Source organism: Palaemon carinicauda, chromosome 17, assembly GCF_036898095.1.
Source record: "Palaemon carinicauda isolate YSFRI2023 chromosome 17, ASM3689809v2, whole genome shotgun sequence".
In the NCBI taxonomy this organism is placed as follows: domain Eukaryota; kingdom Metazoa; phylum Arthropoda; class Malacostraca; order Decapoda; family Palaemonidae; genus Palaemon; species Palaemon carinicauda.
In genome coordinates, this window is record NC_090741.1 from 124,946,117 (window position 1) to 124,973,754 (window position 27,638).

The 27,638-nt window shown below is 42.0% G+C and overlaps 1 protein-coding gene and 1 pseudogene across 1 annotated transcript in view; one reads left to right on the forward strand and one right to left on the reverse strand.

Moving 5' to 3' along the window:
* The window catches only part of LOC137656167 (death-associated protein kinase 2-like), a 294,844-nt gene that overhangs the window by 224,693 nt on the left and 42,513 nt on the right, over nt 1–27,638 (reverse strand). Inside the window, exon 2 of the mRNA XM_068390342.1 lies at nt 11,050–11,274. Coding sequence (XP_068246443.1) covers nt 11,050–11,274 — 225 coding nt within the window. The remainder of the gene's footprint in view (nt 1–11,049; nt 11,275–27,638) is intronic.
* LOC137655984 (piggyBac transposable element-derived protein 4-like) lies at nt 7,710–9,035 on the forward strand (annotated as a pseudogene).

A 27,638-nucleotide genomic window follows, 5' to 3' on the forward strand; every position in this document is an offset into this window, starting at 1 on the left:
GAGGCAGAGAAGAAGCTGCCCGGGCATAAGCCTACGAAGGACAAGCATACCCTTCCACTCTGTGCCAATACCAGTGGGGATTGTGAGGTTAAGCCCCTACTGGTTATCATTCAGAGAGTCCTCGAGCCTTCAAGTCCCACAAAGTGCTAAAGGAGTAGCATCTGATCATGTGGACGACTAATGCAAAAGTCTGGGTAACTAGACAGTTTTTCGTAGAGTGGGTAAACCACTGTTTTAGTCCGGCCGTTAAAAATAATCTGAAAGAGAATCACCCCCCTCTGAAATGTCTGCTGGTATTGGACAAAGCCCCTGTTCACCCTCCTGGTCTTGAGGATGTAGCCTACAAGAATATTCCCTTTTAAGGTTCTCTTCCTTCCACCTAACACCACCCCTCTCTTCCAGTCCATGGACAAATCACTGACAGCACAAACCTCACCCTTCATGAATTTTGGAAGGAGTATTTTGATATTGTGATATGCCTCAGACTCATCAATCAAGCTTGGCAGGACAAGGTGCACCTTGAACTCTTCATGGAAGAGGCTGTGGCCCGATGCCATCTCTACACTAGACTTCGAAAGATTTGACAGTGGCCTAGCTGAAGGCGAAGCTGAAACCATTGACAATCTTGAACCTGTTCCGCAAACTGATGTTGAGGAAATCGTTTCACTCAGGAGGTCCATAGGGCTGGTTGTTGATGAGGATGACATTAATAAGCTTCTCGAGGTGCTAAAGACGGACAACCTGAAGGAGTTTTAGGCCAAGCAACTAAACGTCATTCAGGAACAGTTCTCTGGCAGCGAGGAGGACAGAGATACCTCTACGACAACAGCAGAAATTGAGATGCTATCTTCGTATCATAAAGTCGCAGATTTAATGACATTTGCCCAGGTCATTTCAGGAACATTTTAAAAAGTAGGCAGAAACAAGCTTCCTTCGATCATTATTTTTCAAAGAGGCCATTAACAAGCCAAGGTGATGGTTAAAGTGATCTAAAAAATGGAGAAGTGGAAGAAAATTGATGAAATTTAGAAAGTGTAAAATGTAAAGTGAAAAAAATAGAAAAAAGTAAGAAAAAATCTAACTGTTTCATGAAGTTACGTGTTAATGTTTTCTGCCATTTGTTAATGTGCTTCGTAAAGATAAGTATTAATGTTTTCTGCCATTTGTTAATGTGCTTCGTAAAGATAAGTATTAATGTTTTCTGCCATTTGTTAATGTGCTTCGTAAAGATAAGTATTAATGTTTTCTGCCATTTGTTTATGTGTTTTGCAAAGCTAATTGTTAATGCTTTCTGAGTTTGCCCTCTCCTCTGCCACCACTTTCACTTTAGGACACTGCCTCACTCTAAAGGCAAGGTTCCACATTTTTTATTATTATTTTTCACTTAATTTACAGGTATCAACGGTTAGGTTAGGTACAGTATATTGAATTATTCAAGTGTATTTAGATCTATTTCATTCTTATTCTACCTTTATTACAAACTTCAATCTGGTGTTTTCGTAGGGCTTAGAACAAATTAGATTTACATGTAAAAGGAGACTCATTATGCAAAAAAATCACATCACAAAAGCCACTCCAGAGCAAATTAATTTTGTATTGTGATGTATTACTGTACTTGCTAAAAGAGGGAGTTTCTTTTGAAGGCATTTCTTAATGCTAGAGCCTCTTCCTATCCACTCTGCCTCACAAACTTTGCAGTTATGGCTTCTCTACATTTTAGGACCCAGTTGGTACACTGATTCACAGATTGCCGGGCCAAGAAGGTGACTGCTTTCATCAAACAGAACAGAGTCCATAAATGGTTTCTTCTTCTCAGGGTCCAACAAATCCAAAGAGGCGAAGAAAGCTACCGTACCCAACAGTGATCCAGCCATAACATTGCTTGCAAGCTAGCCATCGCTGAAACTTCAATATTTGATAATTCTGTGGTGAAGATGGCCAGTTGGGAACCCAATTTCTCTATCAAGGTTTAACGCATGAGTGTGTAGATAACTGCATCCACTGGTAGAGGTGAAGTCTTCTATCAAATAAAATCATCTTGGTTCTAAAGGGCCAATGCTAAGATCTTATTCGAGCCACTGGCCCAATGAGAGTTCCTCCTACCAGAGACTTGCAGGTCTGCACTGTCTATTGTTTTGGCTGCATTTGGTGTCCCAAACGGCTTATCTATGTCAGTCTAGTTACCTTTCTTAGCGTTTTTGATTGGCCCTCCCAAAACATTGACCTGCCTAATTAATGAGTACAGTACTTTCAGGAAGGCCGATTCTGATTTAGTCTCTTCCATTTCCACTGCAGCAGAGCCCGAGTCTATCATAGTTGGGTCGGATTATGAATGTTCATCTCTCAGCGCGGAGAAGGTAATTCTTCCCGATCTGGTGAATGTTTCTTACGTCTCGAACTTCTTTGTAGTCAGAGAACTGTATCAGGTCAATATTTTGGTGTCGTCGTCGTCTCTACTTCTCTGAGCAGGCCTAGAGGTTGCTTTTGATCCATGTTTGTCTTGGGCAATAAAGTGGAATCATGTGCCTCTAAAGAGCTCCCACTGTCACTCCGGGACGACCTATAGACTACTAGTTCTTAGATTGTCTGCAAATCAGTGATATCCATTTACGACAGTCTCGACAGGACTTCTCCTTCTGGGGTAGTCTCACAGGATTAGGGTCTTACAATGACAGATCCCAATTTTCCTCCAATGTACAGGATGTTTAAAAAAAATTGATATCATTTGAGATGTAAATATTACAGAAACTACATGATCAAGGTAAATGAAACTAAACAGGCTTAATGCTGAACATCATAAGATATATTCCTCCAAATATGAATGAGATATTCAAAGGCATGTGGATTCCATGAACGATTTCACAAATGTTCAATATGCGCACCGCTTGAGACAAGGGGCACATGTCAAGTCGGTAGTCCAGCTCCTGCCAAACACGCTCTACCATGTCTTGGGTAACCGTCTCCAGTGTGGCAGTGCTTCTCTGTTTGAGTTCTTCTAGGTTTGCAGGAAGAGGGGGAACATACACTATTCCCTTCACATAGCCCCAGAGGAAAAAATCGCAAGGTGTTAGGTCATTTCAGCAGCACACTGTCTTCAACACCAGCATGCCCGATCCATCTCCCTCGCATGTTATCATTGAGATAAGCCCGCACAGTGAGCTTCCAGTGTGGTGGAGCCCCGTCCTGTTGAAAAATTAAGTCTTCATGTTCATTTGCAATGAGCTCATCCATTAGCCAGTTCTGAAGCATTTCCAGATAAGCATCACCTGTCACATTTCCCTCCAAAAAAACGGGCCATGAACATGATTTTTGGAGATGGCGCAGAACACATTCACTTTTGGCGAGTCCCTCTGATGTTCAACTGTGGCATGGGAATGCTAGAGCGTGTTTGGGAGGAGCTGGACTACCGACTTGACGTGTGCCGTGTCTCAAGCGGTGCGCATATTGAACATGTGAAATCGTTCATGGAATCCACATGCCTTTGAATATCTCACTCAGATTTGGAGGAATATATCTTATGATGTTCAGCATTAAGCCTGTTTAGTTTCATTTGCCTTGATCATGTAGTTTCTGTGATATTGACATCTCAAATGATATCAAATTTTTTGAAACACCCTGTATATCCTTGTCCTTCCTTTGAGTTCGTAGGTTGTCTGAAGGAGAACAGATTGGAGACCTTGTCCTCTGGCAATAACTCTTAGGAATATCTTCTTTCGAGTATCTCAAATAGGGAATATTCCTTAAAGAAAGCTTTTCATAAATCCGTGTTGATCTCAGTTTCTGCGATTAGCGAGTGCTTCCTAAGAGAGGAGCCCGAGCGAGCTAATGCAAATATTCATTTAATCTCTCTCTCTCTCTCTCTCTCTCTTATTGGAGAAAAGCATGTTAACTCGGGAAAGAGTACTTGAGTGTGAAAGGTACTCATGTTTACCATAAGGAGATTGTCAGCAAATGTTCCCTTATGGGGCAGTAAAATCCAGCTGGCCATGCGCCTGATATCATTTAACCTAGTCCAATTTATTCCTTAAGCTCATAATTGAGCGTTCATAGTGAGCCGATCACAAATCTGAAGGAGAAAGTGCTATCGCGCCTAGATAATCTTGCGTCTGCCAATGAGAGTTCTTCAAAAGGCATTTTTTCCTGATCTGAGGGTAGATCACATGAAATCCTAGCCGAATCGAGCTTACCCTCAGATGATTGTAAGTCGATTTCTGAAAGGATTATTTTCACGTCTCGTGCGCCTGAAGACGATTGCCCTTGCGAGGGAGAAGAAAAGAGCATATGTTTTAAGTCCTCATCCACTGAATGTGCGCTAAGCGGATCACTTTCTTGTAGGTCGGTACGCTGTAAGAGAAGATCATTGGTAAACCGGAGAGCACAGTACTCATCTTGATGAGCGTGTGTGCAAGGAGAGAATCTTTCGAGTCTGAAGGAATACTATAGCACTATAAAGTTGGCGAGCGCGTTCTGAAGCGCACGCTGTACTTAAGAGTGCCAATAAGTGTGCTCGCTCTCAATAGATGAAGCATGTGAACAGGCAAGTGTTCAACTTCCAGGTAGCAGGCGAGCACAGAAGCACGCTCGCTATAAGTCCCATGCTCTCTAGAAGAGCCTTGCTCAAAATCATGAGTGCGCACAACGAGGAGTATGATCCAACTAAAAATATGTGCTACTTGGCGAGCGTGAACTTTCCAATCAGCGAGCAAGCTTATGTACAGGTGAGTATAATCCAGGTGTGCCCCGTGTATGCATGGTTTTAAAGTTTCTTACCTCCCATATGAAGATTAAATTCCTTTACTACGGAATTCTTCCCCCGAGAACATAATTATATGCCTCCTGACAGGAGGGAAAGGGAGATCCTTGGGTCAGACAATGATATTTATCTTGGACAAAACTCTCCTCTTCATCATGTAAAAGCAGTCCAAGTTATGAGTGTTTCCCCAATGAAGGCATGGCTGGTAGAGATCTAGGAGGCGAAGGAAGGCGTAAGCACTTCCTTGAAGCTGAAGACCCATCTAAAGGTAGTTATAGCTGTTTAGCTATTCCTGGCAGAGAAGTCAATCTTGAGTTAGGAGAGCCTTCAGTAGGTGCAGCAAAGTAGGCTCAAGTGACAGTTCTTAGCTTGGATAACGCTAAGGCTTGCAGGAGTCTCTCTGAAAGGTATTCCTTCTAGTCCTAAAGTCATAATGTCTTTAAAGCAAGTTTGCCAAAAGCAGAAGACATATCTACTTCTTTAGGGGAAGCAGATATCACTATCTCACTCTGGGCTTGCCCCAAGGTTAGATTATTGTCATCTTCCTTTCTCGTATTGCGCACAGAGGAGGTTGATGGAGAAGGATCAGAAGCCTGAGCACCAAAAGGGGAAAGAAGATAACTTGCGGATTTCTTAGCATTAGAACTGAAAAGGGAAGAATCTCGCTTGGTTTTCTTTTTCCTATTCTTTCCAAACTCAAGCTACTGGGAGACCAACCTCTCCCTATACAAGGGGAAGACTGCATACAGTCATGTCCCCCTGCAAGAGAGACAAAAAGAATGGAGATCCACATTAAGGTTGCTCATAAAAATCCCACAACTGGGAATTCCATGGCAAGATTCATATGCTCACACGTGGCTTCTCCATGAACAAGCAAACAAAGTCAATCTGAAAAAGAATTAACAAACCAAGTTTGTCGACCAAGAATACAGCTGGCAGGGGGAGGCTTCCCCCGATACCCTCCAGCAACTACCAACACCACATTGATGACTGTCACTGAAACAAGAGGCACCAATGCTGATAGTCCTTTGCCACCTCTGAATCACCCATCCACCAGTAATGAATAGCAAATTGATAAAACACAGGAATTGAGATGATCACAAAGCTTGGTAATTGGACACCAGGGAACTTCCAAGAAATTGAATGACCACCATTTCATGTACTGTATGAAGAATGTTTAATGTTTTATAAACTTTGAACAACATTTTATCATCCTTCTGATTTCCTTGGAATTTCATATTTTCACCCAGGTGGCCGGCAAGGACCATTGTGCAAACAGTCAAACACTAACATTTAATCTCTCTTACTGGTATTGTTTCGAAATGACAAATTTGAAAGTAATATGTCAAATTTGAAAGTAATTTGTATTTTTCCTAACGATATAAACCTTGAGCTATTTATTAGGGAATGTACTTTCCGCAAATCTGGAAGACTAGCTATAAAACTTTTAGCAAGGTATAACTACCCCACTCCTAGTTAGCGAGGCGGTAGGGGGTAGTACCAGCTACCCCGCTGACACACACACTCGTGTTCTATTGTCACTTTTGATTGCAGGGGGATAGGTGATGGCAAGACAAATTTGTATAAAGAGCTCAAGGTTTCTGTTTGGAAAAATACAAAATCCTTAAAAATTTGTCATTTATTCTGTCACTATTACAAATCCTTATGCTCTTTATTAGGGAAGACTTGCCCTGAGGTGGGTAGGAGTACTAACCAACTGGCTGGTTTTTTATCCCGGGTAATCCTCTGTGCTACGCACGCTTTTCAGAAGAATCACCCTGACACCTCACTAAACTTCCGTGCATTTGCACACGTTTGTGGCCTGAGCAACCCATGATTGTGTGATACTATCAATGCGACTTGTCCAGATAAGAATTCTCGGTCCTCGGACTTCTCTAAACAAACCATAGACATTACCAAATTCCCACCTCACTATTGGATATGGGGACGCAACAAATATATGTGCATATATCAGGTTACACAAGGGAAATAGTTATTACCTGCAGACAGAGGAGGCCAGCTTGCAGAATACTGTAGTGCTGTGCCCCAAAAGAGAAGATGAAAGAAATATGGAGCCGGTCTCTCTTATCATTTATCACAGACTTAATACCGGGTAACATCTGCCCTCCACCATCTGCTACTTGTCCAACAAGGAGCTCAAAGTGTTTAACCCTTTCAATGCGGAGAACGACTTTACTCCACACCGCGTAAAAAATTCTAAGCTTAGCACCTTTTGTTGACGATTTCTCTGGCTTCTACATGCTGCCATCCGTTGCTGAATTTATGAACTACCCCCTCTCAGAAGCCCTCGCCATTCTTCTCCCATTCACTCAATGATTTTGATAATTTTTCATATTTTTCGTTATGTCAACATTAAATTATGATATATATGTATGTTTTATTCAATATAAATCAATATTATTTATAGAGTTATCGTAATATCATGCTTTCCAAAGTTTGTTTACCTAAAGTGAAAGTTTGTTAACATTAGAGCTGAACAGTTGCCATGACAGCTACACAAATAAAAATTTATTTCATAGTTTTGGAAGTTCAAAATGTGACAATGATGTTTTTAGACATCAATATAGAAATTTACTCAATTAAATGAATAATAGTCAAATAACAAACACATTCACGGGAAAAGAAGTTTCAAGTCCTAAAACCGAAGCTTTGTTTACATTCATCAGCTGACGTTCAGTCTGTTAGTTGCCTATCGGTCCCTTCATTTTTTACGGCATACAGTAATTTAGTGATACAAGTTGTTAATAAAGGTATAATTGTTAACAAAAACTTGTTTCACAGTAGGATAAATTTCATACATAGTTGTAAATTATAGTATTATTATACTACTGGCAAAACACTCGATATTGCTCTGCTTATATCGGTCAGCTGACTTTGTCCTTTTAATTTTTCCCTTTAACTCTGGGTTTAAGAATTTTTTTTTCTTTCCATTTATATGTGTGATATGGCCTCTACTTCTCGCCAACTATTTTTTAAAGAAACGAATGACATTTCATTTGGATATGATTCAGGATTTGAGTCAGATATTGATGAACGAAATGATGATGATTATGATATGACTGATGAGGATATAAATGAAGACGCCCCATCAACAAGCTCATCACCCACAGTTGATATGGCAAATTCCTTAGGCTGGATTAGAATGAACTATAATAGCAATAGTCCCACCAAATTAGATAATGTTTTTGATTACACAGCCCATCATGAAATAATTAACTTTGAAAACTTGAATCCATATGAGTGTTTCGCAAGACTTTTTCCAGAAAAAGTTTAAGAACATGTTGCAAAAGAAACTAATCAGTATTTTGTCCAAAAGATCAAGATAACACCAATGGTCAGATGTTATTGCTGATGACATAAAAGCTGTTGTTACTACTGGAATAGTCTACAATTGAAAGTTACTTTACTGAAAATAGCTTTTTATTTGATACTCCAAGATTCAGCAAAATATTTTCTAGGGACAAATATCATTTGATTAGATCAGCTATTCATTTTAGTGATAATGATAAAGATGTAAATAATAGGCTCTCTAAGATTAGGCCAATTTTAGATATGGTACAAGATTTATATGGTTAGTACTATGTTAGCAATAGAGAAATCCGTATTGATGAAAGCATGATAATATTTAAAGGTAGGTTATTCTTCAAACAATATTTACCATCAAAGCCTTCAACTAAATGGAGAATAAAAGTATGGTTTATGCCAGATGCTAATACTGGTTACCTACTTAAGTTTAATGTGTATACTGGGAAAGAAGCTGCTCATCCACCATCAGATGGGTTGGGTGCTAACGTTGTTCTGTCTTTGTTAGAGAGTTATAAAAACAAAGGTCAAATTATTTACATGGACAGCTTTTATAAGTGTATCCCTTCTTAATAAACTACTACAGAAAAAACTTTAGCTTGTGGAACAGTTAGGGTGAATAGAAAGGGTCTGCCAACTGATATGAAACAAATAATAGTGAAAAAGGAAGCTTTACCAGTAACATGGATAAGGAATGATGGTAAAATGCTTGCTTGTTCTTGGCAAGGCACGAGCAGGGTTAATTTAATGTCGAGCCTTGGAACAGTAGGTACATAAAAAGTGAAACTTCATTCAAAAAAGAGTGACAGAGAAAAAGACAAGCCATCTGTTCATGTGGAATATTATAAGTATATGGGGGGAGATTGTAAGTTTGATCAGCTATGCTCAACATATAACAAAAGAAAGAGTCAGAAATGTTGCCAACCAATTTGGCATTTTATTATTGAAGCAGCATTAGCAGACTCCAACATATGCTACAACATTCAGAATCTCGCTGCTAAGTTGGATCAGAAAAAAAAAAAAACAGGGAAAAAATTATTAACACTATGTTAGAAGGGTATAAGGGGAGCAAAACTCAAAGTAAGGGTAGATTTTCAAATACAATGGAATCTAGATTAACTGAAAGGCATTTTCCAGCCCAATATGTTGACAAAAACCACAAACCCCAATGTATTGTAAGCTCTATCTTGCCAAAGAATTGCTTGATGAAAGGTAAAGACGAATGTAAAAGAGAGCAAACAACCTATTTTTGTAATCAATTTGTTGAAAAGCTCCCTCTTTGTATCATTCCATGTTTTGAGACATCATACCCATAAAGTGTACAAAAAGCATTTCCAATGTGAAAAATAAATGTATGAGTCACTGATAAATTGGGTGAAAGATTATTGGTGGAATTGATAAAATCATCTATGAAAAGGAATTTTTGAGATTTTCCTTCATTTTTACCCTTTTATCAAAGAATTAAAGGCATAAAGAGATATACTCAAGTGGAAATATTGTTAAATTCTAGAAACAGAAAGGTTATAGATCACAAAAAAGCTTAGTTTCAATAAATTTTGAACATTTCAAATTCTTTAGTGAAAAAGTGCACAGAGCTGTGCAACATCCATATTTGAATATCCGCACCAAAAGGGTTAAACTACTTGTCATGCAGCCGGTCGAGCCAGCAGGTCGAGACAAGTCAGCTGGGCAAGAAGAGTCTGCTGGGAGAGGGGAGTCAGCTGGGCAAGACGAGACAGCAAGGAGAAGTAATATCTTGTTCATGCTTCAATGAGCCACACTCCGAGGGATTAGGAAAAGGCATGGACGAGTCTATAACCTCTCTTAATCCTGTGTGGCAAAGACTACTCCAGGGAGGACCAAACCCACGTATGGGCAAGGTGTCCACTGTGAATAGCAGGAGAACTTCAGACTTTCCCCTTCCTCCACCAGCTGAACGAGGAAGTGAGTTGTCCTCAGCTCTGAAGAAAACCCACTCGTGAGAAAACCTAACCTGAGAACAGGAAAGGTATCCCTCAAGAGGTGCAAGAACATGCTACAGATTTTACAAGCCCCTCCGCAGGCTGTCATCGCAGAACAAGGGAGTGCATCATCGTCAGCGCTGAAGAAGAATCCACTCAAGAGAAAAACCTAACCCTCAAATGGGAAAGGTTTACCATGAGAGGCACAGGAACAAAATTCCCGCCGTAGAACTCGCAGGGAGCAAGGAACATCAAGAATGGTGAAGGTGCATCAACAAAGAGAAAGACTCCCCTTCGAAGGAGAACAGAGCCGCTTCACAAGGGGATGTCCGTCGTCAAAAGGCGAAGAGATCTTAAGAAAGGTTCCTCCACCCTCATAAAATGCCGCACAACTCTGTCTCCTGAACAGCAACCCACACCTGTAACAAAAAATAAATGTTTAAATATATATAAAAATATAAGTATATACTGTATACATGAAAACCAGAAAAAGTAAAAGGCCAGTTAAAAACATTGTGCGGAGAGAGGCACAAACCTCTACTCTCACCGAGCCAAAAGTTAGTGTGACGATAAAACACAGATGTGCGTGAGCGGAGTAGCGGGCTAACCCCCTAGCCCCCACTAACTAGCAGTGGGGTAGTTACACCTCACTAAAAAGTCTTATGGCTAGTTTCAGCTTTGCCAACAGTATATTCCCTTATAGAGAGCGTACGGTTTGTATTCTGATGTCGGAACAAATGGCCATTGTCAAAGATACGGGTTCCTGGAAGAGAAAAATAGAGCATAACATTTTGAAATAAAGTATTACTCTTGAGATAAAAAGTACTGTATAAAACAAATGCTGCTGCTGATGTAAATAACTAGAGTTCTGTAATTCTCAGCAAAATTAAACCTTTATAATTTATCTACAGTACTGTATACAGTATTGTACATACCAAAATTTAAAAAGGTACAATTATACATCTTTTAAATTAGTTGTAAATGCTCCATAAAAGTGTAATGTTAACTTACAGCTCCAACACAAGAATAACTTGTTGTCCATTATCAAACACTTGGTGAAGGGATATTATGTTTTCATGATTGTCAATCATCTGTAAGACTTGCACTTCCCGGGCAATAGCTTCCAGCGGAACACCCCTCCGTGAAGTTGCCACACGTCGCTTTCGAATGTATTTGGCAGCATATTCTGTTCTTGTAGATTTCTCTATACATCGTCGCACAACAGCAAACTGGCCACTGCAAAGGTCAAAACAGAATAAGGATGACTCATTACTATACATTTTAAGTTTTCATGGTATAAACCATAATGATACCAGTATACATTTTCATTTACTGTAATAAAACTTTTAGGACTTAAATTTCTTAAAAGCTAGAAAACAACAATAACAAAACCCCCTCACTCTCTTACTTAATATGTGGCAGTAGTAACTTTGTGCTAACTATGCAAAAGTCACAAACACAGAATGTAAACAATATATGGACACCCACTAAATTTTTCCAGCAATTGCAACTTCAGTGTGTTCCTTTGCTCATTACTTAACAGCCACAGGTTATACGCCTTGTAATAAGTGGCAATAACAACATTCATTATATTTTTTGGAAAGGATATTACAAGAAAACATTCCTTAAAATGAAAAATCAGTTGATCCTTTCAAAGTAAACAAGTAAGAATTTTACAGTGCATATTTATTGGTGGAATTGATAAAATCATCTTTGAAAAGGAATTTTTGAGAATTTCTTCATTTTTACCCTTTTATCAAAGAATTTAAGGCATAAAGAGATATACTCAAGTGGAAATATTGTTAAATTCTAGAAACAGAAAGGTTATAGATCACAAAAAAGCTTAGTTTCAATAAATTTTAATGTTTCATGTCAGACGATAACCAAAATAATCAATTTGACAGTTTTTTCTTGTAAAGATTCAGAAGAGAAACTTTAAGCATTGAGTAAGAGTTGCTGGAGATACAATAAAGATTTTTAATCCTTTTAGTTTTATTTGAAGATTCATATACCTAGATTTTAACTAGAGTTGTAGTGAGCCTCTTGGTAAGGAGTAATTAATTCGAGAGCTATAGTTGCAGTTCAAAGTCATGGCTAATACTGGTGTACTCAGTGTAAAGTGTGGAATAGTTGTGCATGTTATGCAAGAAAAATGACAAATTCGGAGGTAATTTGTATTTTTCCTAACAATGCAAACCTTATCATTTATTAGGATTATTACTTTCGGCAAAGCTGAAAGGAAGAACCATAAAAACTTAACGAGGAATAACTACCCATCTAGCTAGTTAGCAGGGGTTAGCTCGCTACACCTCCCACTCACACACCTGTGATTTAGCTCACTTTGCTTGGAGGTAAGACTTCAAGGGGGGTAAGATAGTATAAATATGTAAAGGTTTGTATAGTTAGGAAAAATACAAATTACCTCCGAATTTGTCATTTGTTCCGTAACTGGAATACAAACCTACGCTACTTATTAGGGGTGACTCACCCATTAGGAGGGTGGACGTCCCTGCCAATCTGGCTTTTAGCTTTACCCAGGGGCTCCTTTTCTTGAGTAGGTTATTACCAAAAATAAGAAGTCCCTAACACCTTGCTAAACCTTGCTACACAAGGTCTGCGGCATACGCAAGCTGTGTGTTGAGATAAGCAGTGTAAGTGTCAAAATAAAAGTTATTCAGAGATTTTGGAAAAACGGTTGTAACAAAGACTTTCCCAATACCACCTAACCATGGTATCAGGACGCAACAGTATTGACACAATAATAGGTACACAATGGTTGAGGTCAACTTGTGCTGAGAACCCAGGCTGCTGCTTTCCCCAAGAGAGGGGAGGATGAAGAAAAAAATAAGAGCCAGTCATACCTTTTCATTCACACAGACTAAAACCGGGCAACAGTGCCCTCAACCTTCTACTACTTGTCCAATAAGGACCTTGAGGTATTAGACCAACTGTTGTGCAGCCACCAAAAGGCCGATAGAAAGCGTATCAAGCCTTCTGTGGGTCATTTCTTGCAGGTGATGTGCTGTAAAAGTTGTTTGGCATTTCTTCACCGCAGCCTGCAGAACCTGCATCAGAGTAGTTTTTCTTGATGGCCAGGGACATAGTTACGCCCCTGACATCGTGGGCTCTGGGACGGCGTGAAGGAGGAAGATCTGGATTCAGAACATGGTCTATGACCCTGTGAATCCAGACAAAAATTATGTTCTTGGTGATCCTCCTCTTGTTCCTCCCTGTGCTGATGAAAAGTGCGGGCACTCAGGGGCGCGTTGCTACTGTTCTCTTAAGGTAGAGTCTCAAACTCCTTACTGGGCAAAGTAAGAGATGATCTGGGTCGTCTGTTACAGAGCGGAGACTCGTTATCCAAAAGAAGTCAAATCTAGGATCTGACACCCCTGGATAAAGTGTCTTGGCAACAAACTCAGGGACAAAACTAAATGTTAACTCTCCCCATCTCCTTGAACGGGTGATGTCATATGAGAGACCATGTAGTTTGCAGACTCGTTTGGCCAAAGCTAAGGCGAGCAACACCACTATTTTATAAGTCAGGTGGCAATCTGTTGCCTGGAATAATGTTTCGTAAGGAGGTCTCTTTAGACACCGGAAAACTCAAACCATGCTCCAAGGAGGTCTCACTTCCGACAGTGGACTGGTAAGATCGTAACTCAGTATGAGTTGAGAAAGTTCTAGCGATGAGGAATGCCCATTCTATTTAGTTTGAAGGCGAGGTACAAGACTGAGCGATAGCCTTTTACCGCCGAAACTGAAAGGCGCACTTCTTCCCACAAATACACGAAGAACTCCGCTATTGCTGGAATAGTGGCATCGAGTGGAGAGATACCCATTCCATGACACCAAAAACAGAAGACATTTCATTTTGCCTGGTACACTGCTGCTCATGACTTCCACAGGTATCCAGACATCCTCTATGTAATCTTCTCTGACTGAGGAGGAGCTGTTGTGTGTGTGAGTGTGTGTATTTGTAATATGATATTTTTATTATAAAATAAATTTTTGAATATACTTACCCGGTGAATATATAATAGCTGACGTCTCGGACGGCTCGACAGAAACACAAAAACTCGCGAGCGATCGCCATGAAGGTTGCGGGTGTGCCCACCAGCGCCGACTATCGGCCAGATACCGCATATACATGTAAACAGCCTCAGTTCTTCTCATTCCGCTGGGTCTCTATCGGGGAGGAAGGGAGGGCCTATAATTTATATATTCACCGGGTAAGTATATTCAAAAATTTATTTTATAATCAAAATATCATTTTTAAATATTAAACTTAGCCGGTGAATATATAATAGCTGATTCACACCCATGGTGGTGGGTAGAGACCAGTATTAATACAATTACGGCGTATATGCTTAGAGTTTTTGACAGTTATATCATAACAAAACCCAAATAAATATAGGTACCTGGTAAGGAAGCTGACTCTGACGATTACTCTGCCTTGTTAGTCCGCTTTCCTCACGAAGCCCAGCCATCCTCTCAGGATGCTGAAAGACTCCCAGGAGCTGAAGTATCTAGGGCGACAACCCATACAACAGGACCTCATCAAAACCCTTAATCTGGGCGCTCTCAAGAAATGACATTTGACCACCCGCCAAATCAAACAGGATGCGAAAGGCTTCTTAGCCTTCCGTACAACCCAAAACAAGATTAAAAACATTTCAAGAGAAAGATTAAAAGGATATTGGAATTAAGGGAATGTAGTGGTAGAACCCTCACCCACTACTGCACTCGCTGCAACGAATGGACCCAGTGTGTAGCAGTCCTCATAAAGAGTCTGGACATCTTTTAAGTAAAATGAAGCGAATACCGACTTGCTTCTCCAAAAGGTCGCGTCCATAATACTTCGCAGAGATCTGTTTTACTTAAAGGCCACGGAAGTTGCTATAGCTCTTACTTCGTGCGTCTTAACCTTAAGCAAGCAACGGTCTTTTTCACTCAAGTGAGAATGAGCCTCTCGGATTAAAAATCTAATAAAATACGACAAAGCATTTTTAGACATAGGCAATGATGGCTTCTTAACTGAGCACCACAAGGCCTCAGATCCACCTCGTAAGGATTTGGTACGAGCTAAATAAAACTTAAGAGCTCTAACTGGACACAGTACTCTTTCAAGCTCGTTGCCTACGATCTCTGATAGGCAAGGTATATCAAATGACTTAGGCCAAGGACGAGAAGGCAGTTCATTTTTGGCCAAGAAACCAAGCTGAAGTGAACATGTGGCTTTATCTGTGGAAAAGCCGATGTTCCTACTGAAGGCATGGATCTCACTGACCCTTTTAGCCGAAGCCAAGCACACTAAGAAAAGCGTCTTGAGGGTGAGATCCTTCAGGGAGGCTGAATGTAATGGCTCAAACCTGTCGGACATTAGGAACCTTAGGACCACGTCTAAGTTCCATCCAGGAGTTGCCATACGACGCTCCTTAGAGGTCTCGAAAGACTTAAGGAGATCTTGGAGATCTTTATTATTGGAAAGATCTAAGCCTCTATGTCTGAATACAGACGCCAACATGCTCCTGTAGCCCTTAATAGTGGGCGCTGAGAGGGAGCGAACATTTCTCAGATGTAGGAGAAAGTCTGCTATTTGGGCTACAGAGGTACTGGAAAAGGAAATGGATGATGACTTGCACCAGTCTCTAAAGACTTCCCACTTCGACTGGTATACTTTGATGGTAGAAGCTCTCCTACCTCTCGCAATCGCTCTGGCTGCCTCCTTCGAAAAGCCTCGAGCTCTTGAGAGTCTTTCGATAGTCTGAAGGCAGTCAGACGAAGCGCGGGGAGGCTTTGATGAAGATCCCTTACGTGGGGCTGCCGTAAGAGATCCATCCTTAGAGGAAGACTCCTTGGAACGTCCACCAGCCATTGAAGTACCTCTGTGAACCACTCTCTCGCGGGCCAGAGGGGAGCAACCAACGTCAACCTTGTCCCTTCGTGAGAGGCGAACTTCTGCAGTACCTTGTTGACGATCTTGAACGGTGGGAATGCGTACGCGTCCAGGTGAGACCAGTCCAGTAGAAACGCATCTATGTGGGTCGCCTCTGGATCTGGGACTGGCGAGCAATAGGTCGGGAGCCTTTTGGTCAACGAGGTGGCAAAGAGGTCTATGGAGGGTTGACCCCAAGTCACCCAAAGACTCTTGCACACGTCCTTGTGGAGGGTCCATTCCGTGGGGATCACCTGACCTCTCCGACTGAGACAGTCTGCCAAGACGTTCAAGTCCCCCTGGATGAATCTTGTCAACAGGGAGATGCCTCGATTTTTTGACCAGATGAGGAGGTCCCTTGCGATGACGAACAGTGTGTGGGAGTGAGTGCCTCCTTGCTTGGAGATGTACGCCAATGCTGTGGTGTTGTCTGAATTGACCTCTACCACTTTGTTTCGAAGAATGCTCTCGAAACTCATCAAGGCCAAGTGAACCGCTAACAGCTCCTTGCCGTTGATGTGCATGCTCTTCTGATCCGACGTCCAAAGACCCGAACATTCCCGACCGTCCAGAGTCGCTCCCCAACCCAAATCCGACGCGTCTGAGAACAACACGTGGTTTGGGTTCTTGACTGCCAGGGACAAACCCTCTCTCAGACTTATGTTGCTGTCCCACCAGTTCAGGCATGCTTTTACTGGCTCGGAGACCGGGATTGACACAGCTTCTAAAGTCTTACTCTTGTTCCAGTGTGAGTCTAGATGGAACTGGAGAGGGCGAAGGTGAAGTCTCCCTAGCGAGACAAACTGCTCCAGGGATGACAGAGTCCCTACGAGGCTCATCCAACCTCTTACTGAACAACGGTCTTTTTTCAGCATGAGTCGGACTTTGAGCAGGGCTTGCTCTATTCGGGTGGCAGACGGAAAAGCCCGAAAAACTAGACTGCGAATCTCCATCCCCAAATAGAGAATTGTCTGGGATGGAATCAGTTGAGACTTTTCTAAGTTTACCAACAGTCCCAACTCCTTTGCCAGACCCAACGTCCAGTGAAGGTCCTGCAGACAGCGATGACGGGACGATGCTCTGAGAAGCCAGTCGTCCAAGTACAGGGAGGCTCGAATTCCCGATAAATGAAGGAATTTTGCCACATTCCTCATGAGCCTCGTAAACACGAGAGGAGCAGGGCTGAGGCCGAAGCACAGTGCTCGAAACTGGTACACCACATTCCTGTAAACAAACCTCAGATACGGTTGAGAATCTGGGTGAATAGGAATGTGGAAGTACGCATCCTGCAGGTCGAGAGAGACCATCCAGTCTCCCTCTCTGACCGCTGCTAGGACGGACTTCGTGGTCTCCATCGTAAATTTTGTTTTTGTAACAAAAACGTTGAGCGCACTGACGTCCAGCACTGGCCTCCAACCTCCCGTATGCTTTGGGACTAGGAAGAGACGGTTGTAAAATCCCGGTGATTGAAGGTCCGAGACTTTCACCACCGCTCCCTTCTCTAGCAACAGACACACCTGCTGATGTAGAGCTTGTCTCCTTGACTCCTCTCGATACCTGGGAGAGAGGTCTAGAGGAACTGTTACTAGAGGAGGTCTGCGTACAAAAGGTATTTTGTACCCCTCCTTGAGCAACAACACAGACTCTTGGTCTGCACCCCTCTTCTCCCAGGCCTGCCAGAAGTTGTTCAGTCTGGCCCCTACCGCTGTCTGAGGACGTGGGCAGTCAGACTCTGCCACGGGAGGACTTGGATCCTCTCCTCTTGCCTCTCTTTCCGTCGGCACGAGCGCCTCCCCTGCTGGGGGCTCTGCCACAAAAAGGCGGGATAAACCTAGACGTAGGAGTATCGATTCTGGGCCTCACAACAAAAGATGAAGAAGGAGCTACCTTGCGAGCAGAAGTAGCCATCAGGTCATGTGTATCCTTCTGTACAAGCGAAGCAGCAATGTCCTTGATCAGCTGTTGAGGAAACAAGGCAGCCGATAAGGGGGCAAAGAGAAGCTCCGATCTTTGACAGGGAGTAACTCCTGCTGAAAGGAAAGAGCAAAGGGTTTCCCTCTTCTTCAGGACTCCAGACGTAAAGGTGGAGGCGAGCTCATTGGAGCCATCGCGGATGGCTTTGTCCATACACGACATAATAAGCACGGAAACATCCTGGTCGGCAGACGAGATCTTCCTGCTTAATGCTCCTAGAGACCAATCTAAAAAGTTAAAAACTTCGAAGGCCCTGTATACCCCTTTAAGGAGATGGTCAAGGTCCGAGGAGGACCAACAAATTTTAGAGCGTCTCATGGCCAGGCGACGGGGAGAGTCTACGAGGCTTGAGAAGTCACCATGGGCAGAGGCAGGGACTCCCAAGCCGAGAACTTCTCCCGTGTCATACCAGACGCTCGCTCTAGAAGCTAGTTTAAAAGGAGGGAAGGCAAAGGCCGTCTTCCCCAAACTCCTCCTGGTAACCAACCAGTCGCCTAGTAGACGTAAAGCCCTCTTAGAAGAGCGAGAGAGCACTACCTTAGTAAAAGAAGGCTTGGCAGCAGCTAAGCCTAGCGCAAACTCTGACGGAGGCGAACGAGGAGCAGCAGTAACAAAATGGTCTGGGAAAAGATCCTTAAAAATCATCATGATTTTCTTAAAATCCATAGAAGGTTGCGCAGCCTTAGGCTCTTCAACGTCTGACAAAACATCCAAAGGATTATCAGTAGGTGGAGGATCAGCAACATCCTCATCTGAAGGAACCTCGTCCGACAATTGACGAGTCTCAAGCAAGGGAGAGACCTGCCGCGGTGGCAATGCTTGACAAGCAAAGTCCACACGCAAAGGAGCATCAGTAGCAGTCAAGGAAGCTACGTCATGTAACTGCTGAAAGGACTGACCAGCAACAACAACAGGAGCGGGAGGACGCTCGACGTCAAGTCGAGACTGCCTTGACTGCCTAGATTGAGCAGTTAAAACAACCCTTGACTGCCTAGATTGAGCAGTTAAAACAACCCTTGACTGCGGTGCTTGACGCTCAACGTCAAAACAAGGCAACTGAGCTGGTTGGCGAACGTCCTGAACGTCAACACGAGCTTGCGGCAGCGGCTGAACGTCAACACGAGACTGCGGCAGCGGCTGAAAGTCAACACGGGACTGCATCGAGTGAGGCTCCAAGTCACGTGACTGACGTGACAAACTACCGACATCAGATTGAAGAGCCCGTAAAAAATGTCGGAGCGTGGGCGCGGCTGTCAGCGTGCACGCGTACGAGGTTGTTGGAGCTTGAAGATCGTCGGCGCTTGTGCGTGAAAGATGATCGACAGTGCTAAAGATCGACGGCGCTTAAGGGACTTACTCACAGAGTGAGAAAGCCCCTTTGCCCCAAAGGGATCGGTGCCCGCTGGATAACGGGGTGCGTAGGCGCCCACAGCGTCAGCAGCCAGGAACGGAGACGGCAGGTCAGCAGGTCTAGGAGATGGCGAACTGCGGAGAGGTCCCGAACAGCCGGCTGGTCTGAACAGGAACAGTCCTCCGAAGAGGGGTCTCTATGAGTGGTCTCTCTCACGAACGAGAGAGGTTGATTGATTGATTAAAAGTTTTCAGGCATCCTGACATCTAAGGTCATTGACGCCGGTAACATTTAATTTATGTATACAAAAATAAAATAAAAAATAAAAGAGTATTCAATTAAAATCATAAAAGTTGAATGTCATAAAAGTTAAATATTTTTCAGAAGACCTGCTTCTGAAATAAATCTAAAAATGCCACTTGCATGGTAGGACACATCATTTCCAAGAATCTTGGCAAGGATGAACCTGCCACCCTCACCTCGAGCCTCAAACAAATATCTGTTCCTTAAGTTGTTATAATTGGGGCATTCGGTCAACAAATGCCTTACTGTTAGAGGTACTAAACAGTCGTCACAATACGGTTGGTGTTGGCCCTTCAGCAGAAACTCGTGTGTCAACCGAGTGTGACCAATACGGAAACGACAAACAGACGTCTCCCATTTTCGGGGCATCATATTATACCTCCAAGGAGATATGTCCTTTGCTACCTCTCGCATTTTATTGCCATCTAGGCTATCCCAGTGCTGTTGCCATTTTTTGCAAACCAATTTCTTGATGTCAGGTAAGAAATCATTACAGGGAATGGGATACCTTCTTGGCAGCAACTTGGATGCAGCCTTCTTAGCCAGTGAATCTGCCTTCTCATTCCCACACACACCTACATGTGCTGGAACCCAACAAAATTGAACTGTTATACCTCTCCGTCCAATAATGAAAAGCCATTCTAAAATCTTTAAAACTAGAGGGTTATTAGAATTAAAAACTTCTATAGCTTGAAGGACACTCCTTGCATCACTAAAAATTGTAAAATTACCCTCCTTCTCCAACGCTATTTTCTCAATAGCGGTTAATATGCCATACAGTTCGGCAGTAAATATGGAAGCGGTCAGAGGAAGTGCACCTCTACAATTAAAACCATTACTATGTACTCCAAATCCAACGCCAGCATCAGATTTGGAGCCATCAGTATAGATAAAAGTTGATCCTCTATGTTCTTTAACATGTTCATTAAAAAGACACCTGGCTTCTAGGTCTGACATATTCTTCTTATCTCCAATAAAATATTTACAAAAAGATATCTCTGGTAACTTCCATGGAGGCGTTGATGATACCTTGAATGGAAGTACCTTATTTCTAATTATATCCAGACTATTTAATAATTGTTTCACCCGAAAGCCATAAGGTTGAGGAGATTTTGGGTGCAACTCAAAGTATGATGCATGTCTTACAAGGCTTGCAGTCTGAAAAGCTAGAGAGTTAGGGAGTCTTTGCAATCTAAACCAATACCGAATAATGGAAGACATTCGGTAAAGGTCTAGAGGTAACTCTCCAGCATCAACAAGGAGACTTGGGATAGGCGAGGTTTTAAAAGCTCCAGTAGACAATCTAATACCTGCATGATGTATCGAGTCTAATATTTTTAACCGGCTTGGGGTGGCTGAAGAATATATTTCACAACCATAACTAATTTTGGAAAAAATCAAGGCCTTGTATAATTTTAAAATAGTATTGCGGTCTGGCCCCCATGATGTATGGGACAATACTTTTAAGATATTCAGAGCTTCAACACATTTAGCTTTTAACGCTTTTAAGTGAGAAACCCATGTAAGCCTACAATCAAATATCAAACCTAAAAATTTAGCTCCTCTTGCACATGGTATCCGTTGACCTTTAATGTATATATCCGGGACTGGATGTACTCCCCGGATACGACAAAAATGGACAATGGTAGTTTTACTTGTCGAGAACTTAAATCCATTCATGTCAGCCCACTGGATAATTTTATCAATAGAGAGTTGGATTTTTCTCTCAACCATTGCCATTCTAGTGCCAGCAAATGATATTGAGAGATCATCCACAAATAATGTTGAGAGAACATCCTGGGGAATGGCTGAGGATATCCCATTAATTGCTAGTGCAAAAAGGGTTACAATCAGCACACTACCCTGAGGAACTCCTTCTTCCTGGCACTTACTCTCTGATAGAGTTTCCCCCACTCTCACTTGAAAAACTCTACGTGAAAGAAATGCCTGAATAAATAGTGGCAGCTCTCCTCTCAATCCCAATTCATGAATGGTTTTAAGTATACCATATCTCCATGTGGTATCATATGCCTTTTCAAGGTCAAAAAATACTGTCACATGGTGCTGTTTGGAAGCAAAGGCTTCACAAATAGAAGACTCAAGTCGTATTAACACATCAGTTGTTGAGTGCATTTTTCGGAATCCATATTGAATCGGTGATAAAATACCCTTCTTTTCAAGGTACCACATCAGCCTTGCATTGACCATCTTCTCCATGATTTTACATAAACACGAAGTCAATGCAATAGGTCGAAAGCTTGCTGCTAAAAACTTGTCCTTACCAGGTTTTAAAAAGGCTAAAATAATAGCTAGTTCCCAAACACTTGGGTAACTATGATCATGCCATATTCTATTAATAATACTTAAAATAAATAACTTTGTATTAAAATATATATGTTTAACCATTGCATATGGAATTCCATCGGGTCCAGGAGCTGTATCGTTGCAAGTAGCGAGTGCGGAATCAAGTTCTCTTTCAGTAAAAGGAGAATTATACGATTCTTCCCTTCCTGTTGCAAAATTTAAAATTTTCTTTTCTTCAATGCTCCTGTACTGGTGACCAGGAGCTGCTACACTCTTGCATGATACATTTGAAAAATGGTCAGCCAGGGCATTACTAACTTCATTTCCTTCAGTCACAAACTGACCATTCACTTTCAACACTGGTGGTGGGTTCGGGGTAAATTTGCCTGCAATTTTTTTTATTTTCCTCCATACAGAAGATGGTGGTGTTCTACTATTAATGGAGGAAACAAAAGCCACCTAAGATTGGCGTCTAGCTTCTTTCATGGCACGACGGAACTGTGCTCTACACTTTTTGTATGATATCAAATTTTCATCAGTACGGCGTCTACGCAATCTAGTCAGGGATTTTCTGGTGGCTCTGTGCAAGGCTGTTAATTCTGAGGACCACCGCGGGACTGGTCGTCTTTTGAATAGTCCTGTGATTTTGGGAATCGAATTGATTCCTGCTGTATGAAGAGTTCCATTCAGTAGGTCTATGGCATCATCAATACTTTCAAACTGTTCTGCTCTCCCTTCGATTTCACTTAGCTCAGAAAATTTAACCCAGTCTGCCTTGTCTAGATTCCAACGTGGCGATCTTTGCAAAGGCGGACCCTTGTTGGTGTTTATAATGATTGGTGCATGATCACTAGTATGCCAATCATCTAATGTCCTCCAATAAAAATCAAGAAGGCAGTTAGAGCTTGCAATTGAAAGGTCAATGCATGACAAAGTACCTGTCTGGACATGGAAGCCCCACATCCTCATTCTCCACAATTGATGAGATAATATTGCCCCTTGTGTTGGCCAAAACATCACCCCATAAAGGATGTCTATCATTCATATCTCCCAGTAAGAGAAAAGGTTGAGGGAGCTGTTGAATCACCTCTACTAAATCTTCATACAATATGTTATCATTTGGAGGCAAGTATAGTTAACAGATTGTATATTTTCTCCCTATATCAATTTGTACAACAACTGCCTGCAGGGTTGTACGTATAGACATAGGTTTTTGGGGAACATCTCGACGAATGTACATGAGACTTCCGCCATGGCTCCCTGCTTGTTGATTATATGGTGTTCTATAGCTAACATACTCTCGAGGACTAGGAGTGTTAGAATCAAGCATACTTTCCTGTAGACATACAATTATGGGGGAATGCTCATGAATTAGGAGCTCAAGTTCTTCATATTTCGCCCTCAAACCCTGACAGTTCCATTGCAAAAGGAGGACAAAACTATGTTTTATTTCTGGAAGACATCTTGGATGAGGTCTTCCCATTAGCAGTTTTTAATTTAACATTATTACCTGTAGGTTTCTTCAGAGGTGGTCTTGTTATGTTGGGTTTTACATTTGAGTTTTTCTTTGTATTCTTTTTATCTATTTGTTGAGGTGGATGGCGGACCTCAACTTGAATTTCTGATTTATTCAGTTCATCTTCTGGTTCATTAGAAACATCAACAGACAAAACATCAAATTTATTTGATGTCATAACCTTAACGTTTCTAATGGAGGGTGGAGAGAGAGAGATGGAGGTCTCTCTCTTTTACGATTAATAGATGGTGGGATTCGAGGTTTTTGCACCTTTCCCACAACAGGTGCATCAGGTAAGTTAGTCTTAAGTGGAACCTCCATCATATCAGGAAAGGACATGGCCTGAGAGAGGTTTGTATTATTTTTTGTAATGGCGGCTGAAGGCTGTACAGCAATGGGCAATGACCTAGTGTTAATACACCGTGGTAAAGCCTCAGGAGGTAATATGGTTACCTCGTTATTTGACATTTTGTCAGAGAGTATACTTTTTTTTTAGCTATTGGCAGCGCTAGGTTGGTTTGATTTTAATGCCTAAGCATATGTATTTGATTTATTTAATAGTCTTTTGGCATGGGTCACACTTATATGTTCTAAGTTTGATTTGTTTAGGGCAGCTTCCTCCAACTTATACTGTATAGCTCGCAGCTCTTGTCTGTGGATTTGTGATTCGAGCTGCAATTTAAACACCTGGCTCCAAGTGCACACTCTCCATGGTAAGATTTGGAGCAAATACCACACATCTTCTCATTTTTGCAAACTTTGGACGGGTGCCCAAATTTAAAACAATTAAAGCATTGCAATGGCTTCTGCTTGAAGGGTCTTACTTTAATCCTTTCGTTCTCGATAATAATATGAAAAGGTACATCAGCATCCTGGAACGTAAGGATTATCATTGATGTACCTGGGACTTTATGAACTTTCCATACATCTAATGAACACATGGCCAGTATCTCCTCCTCTGTAAAATCATATAGATCTCTGTTAAAAACTACGCCCCTTCCGTAGCTAAAATTTAGGTGGGGTTTGACATCTAACTTAATGTCATCATTACTTATTTTCATATTGGACAATATTACCGACTGTGTACTGGATTTGGCATGGATAAGGAAACTATTTTTTCCGAAACGAGATATGTCGCCTGGTGCAATAGTTCCTACTTTTTTCTGAATCAATTTGCATATTTTAAAATAATTCCCTGTAACCCCCTTTGATTCAGCTATAAGCCACATCGGTGGTTTTGGATTTCTCTGGGAGGGCATAACCAAATCTGCGTCTTTTTCCAACCAATCGGCAGGCCTATACACATCCAAATCTTTTGGTACCTTATCGCAGAGAGCAGCCGCGACATTCAAGTTATTAATTTTAATATTATTCAAGTTACTAATTGCACTACAGTGAACCCTCGCTACTTCGTGGTTCGACAATCGCGGATTCACCACTTCGCGGGGTTTTCCCATAACCCATATATATATACATATCGCGGATTTTCCGGAAAATTCGAAAATACCGCGAAATCTGAAGACAACCAAATACGATATTTTGTTACCTGTAATTCCATTAATATGTTATTTTCCTTAGTAAAATAAATTTTTGAATATACTTACCCGATGATCATATAGCTGCATCCCTGCTGCCCGACAGACAAAATCTACGGGAGGAATACGCCAGCGATTGCTATACAGGTGGGGTGTACATCAACAGCGCCATCTGTCAAGTAGGTACTCAAGTACTCTATGTCAACAACGAACCAATTTTCTCCTCTGTCCCACTGGTTCTCTATTGGGGAGGAAGGGTGGGCCCTTTAATTTATGATCATCGGGTAAGTATATTCAAAAATTTATTTTACTAAGGAAAATAACATTTTTCAATATCAAACTTACCCGATGATCATATAGCTGATTCACACCCAGGGGGGTGGGTAGAGACCAGCATAACAAGTTGACATTATGAGCTAAGTATTCCGTATTTCATTTTAGCAGTTATTCAAAATAACAAGCATAAAATAAATAAGTACCTGGTAAGGAAGACGACTTGAACAATTACTCTGCCTTTTTAAGTACGTCTTCCTTACTGAGCCTCGCGATCCTCATAGGATGCTGAGCGACTCCTAGGAGCTGAAGTATGAAGGGTTGCAACCCATACTAAAGGTCCTCATCAAAACCTCTAATCTAGGCGCTTCTCAAGAAATGATTTTGACCACCCGCCAAATCAAGTAGGATGCGAAAGGCTTCTTAGCCTTCCGGACAACCCAAAAATATTTCAAGAGAAAGATTAAAAAGGTTCTGGAATTAGGGAATTGTAGTGGTGGAGCCCCCACCACTACTGCACTCGTTGCTACGAATGGTCCCAGAGTGTAGCAGTTCTCGTAAAGAGACTGGACATTCTTAAGATAAAAGACGCGAACACTGATTAGCTTTTCCAAAAGGTTGCGTCGAATATATTTTGCAGAGATCTATTTTGTTTAAAGGTCACGGAAGTTGTGACAGCTCTAACTTCGTGTGTCCTTACCTTCAGCCAAGCTTGGTCTTCCTCATTCAGAAGGGAATGAGCTTCTCGTATTAACAGTCTGAAAATAATAGGATAAAGAATTCTCTGACATAGGCAAAGATGAATTCTTAACTGAACACCATAAAGCTTCAGACGGGCCTCGTAAAGGTTTTTAAAATAGAACTTAAGAGCTCTTACAGGACATAATACTCTTTCTAGTTCATTTCCAACCATACGATAAGTTTGGAATATCGAACGATATTGGTCAAGGCCGAGAAGGCAGCTCGTGTTTGGCTAGAAAACCAAGATGTAGAACATGTAGCCGTTTCGGATGAAAATCCGATGTTCTTGCTGAAGGCATGAATCTCACTGACTCTTTTAGCTGTGGTTAAGCATATCAGGAAAAGAGTCTTAAAGGTGAGATCTTTCAGGGAGGCTGATTGAAGAGGTTCGAACCTGTCTAACATAAGGAATCTTAGAACCACTTCTAAATTCCAACCAGGTGTAACCAAACGACGCTCCTTCGTGGTCTCAAAAGACTTAAGGAGGTCCTGTAGATCTTTATTGTTGGAAAGATCTAAGCCTCTGTGACGGAAGACTGATGCCAACATGCTTCTGTAACCCTTGATAGTGGGAGCTGAAAGAGATCGCTCTTTCCTCAGATATAAAAGGAAGTCAGCTATTTGAGTTACAGAGGTACTGGTCGAGGATACGGATACTGACTTGCACCAGTTTCGGAAGATTTCCCACTTCGATTGGTAGACTCTAAGGGTGGATGTTCTCCTTGCTCTAACAATCGCTCTGGTTGCCTCCTTCGAAAAAACCTCTAGTTCTCGAGAGTCTTTCGAAACTCTGAAGGCAGTGAGACGAAGAGCGTGGAGGCCTTGGAGTACCTTCTTACGCGTGGCAGACGTAGCAGGTCCACCCTTAGGGGAAGAGTTCTGGGAACGTCTACTAGCCATCGAAGTACCTCGGTAAGTTATTCTCTCGCGGGCCAGAGGGAAGCAACTAGTGTCAACTTTGTCCCATCGTGAGAGGCGAACTTCTGCAGTACCTTGTTGACAATCTAGAACGGAGGGAATGCATATAGATCTAGATGAAACTAATCTAGTAGAAAGGCATCTAAAAGAACCACTGCTGGGTCCGGGATAGGTGAGCAAAGTATTGAGAGCCTCTTGGACATCGAGGTTGCGAAGAGATCTATGGTTGGCTGGCCCCAGGTGACCCAAAGTCTCTTGCATACATCTTTGTGGAGGGTCCAAAATGTTGGAATTATAGTCCCTTCCTACTGAGACAATCTGCTAAGACATTCAAGTTGCCTTGGAAGAAACTTGTTACTAGTGAAAAGTCTAGACCTGTTGAACAGGAGAGGAGGTCACTTGCGAACTCGCACCATGTCAGAGAGTAGGTCCCTCCTTGCTAGGAGATGAACATCAAAGCAGGGAGTTGTCCGTGTTCACCTCCACTACTTTGCCTTGAAGGAGAGACCTGAAGCTTTCCAGGTCAGACGTACTGCCAGAAGCTTCTTGCAGTTAAAATGCATTGTCCTTTGACTCGAGTTCCATAATCCCGAGCATTCCCTACCGCCTAAGGTCGCACCCCAGCCTACGTCCGATGCGTCTGAGAAGAGAACGTGGTTGGGAGTTTGAACAGTCAGGGGAAGACCCTATAAAAGGTTGATAAAGTCCTTTCATCAAGTCAGACCAGACTTATCTTCCGGAAACCGG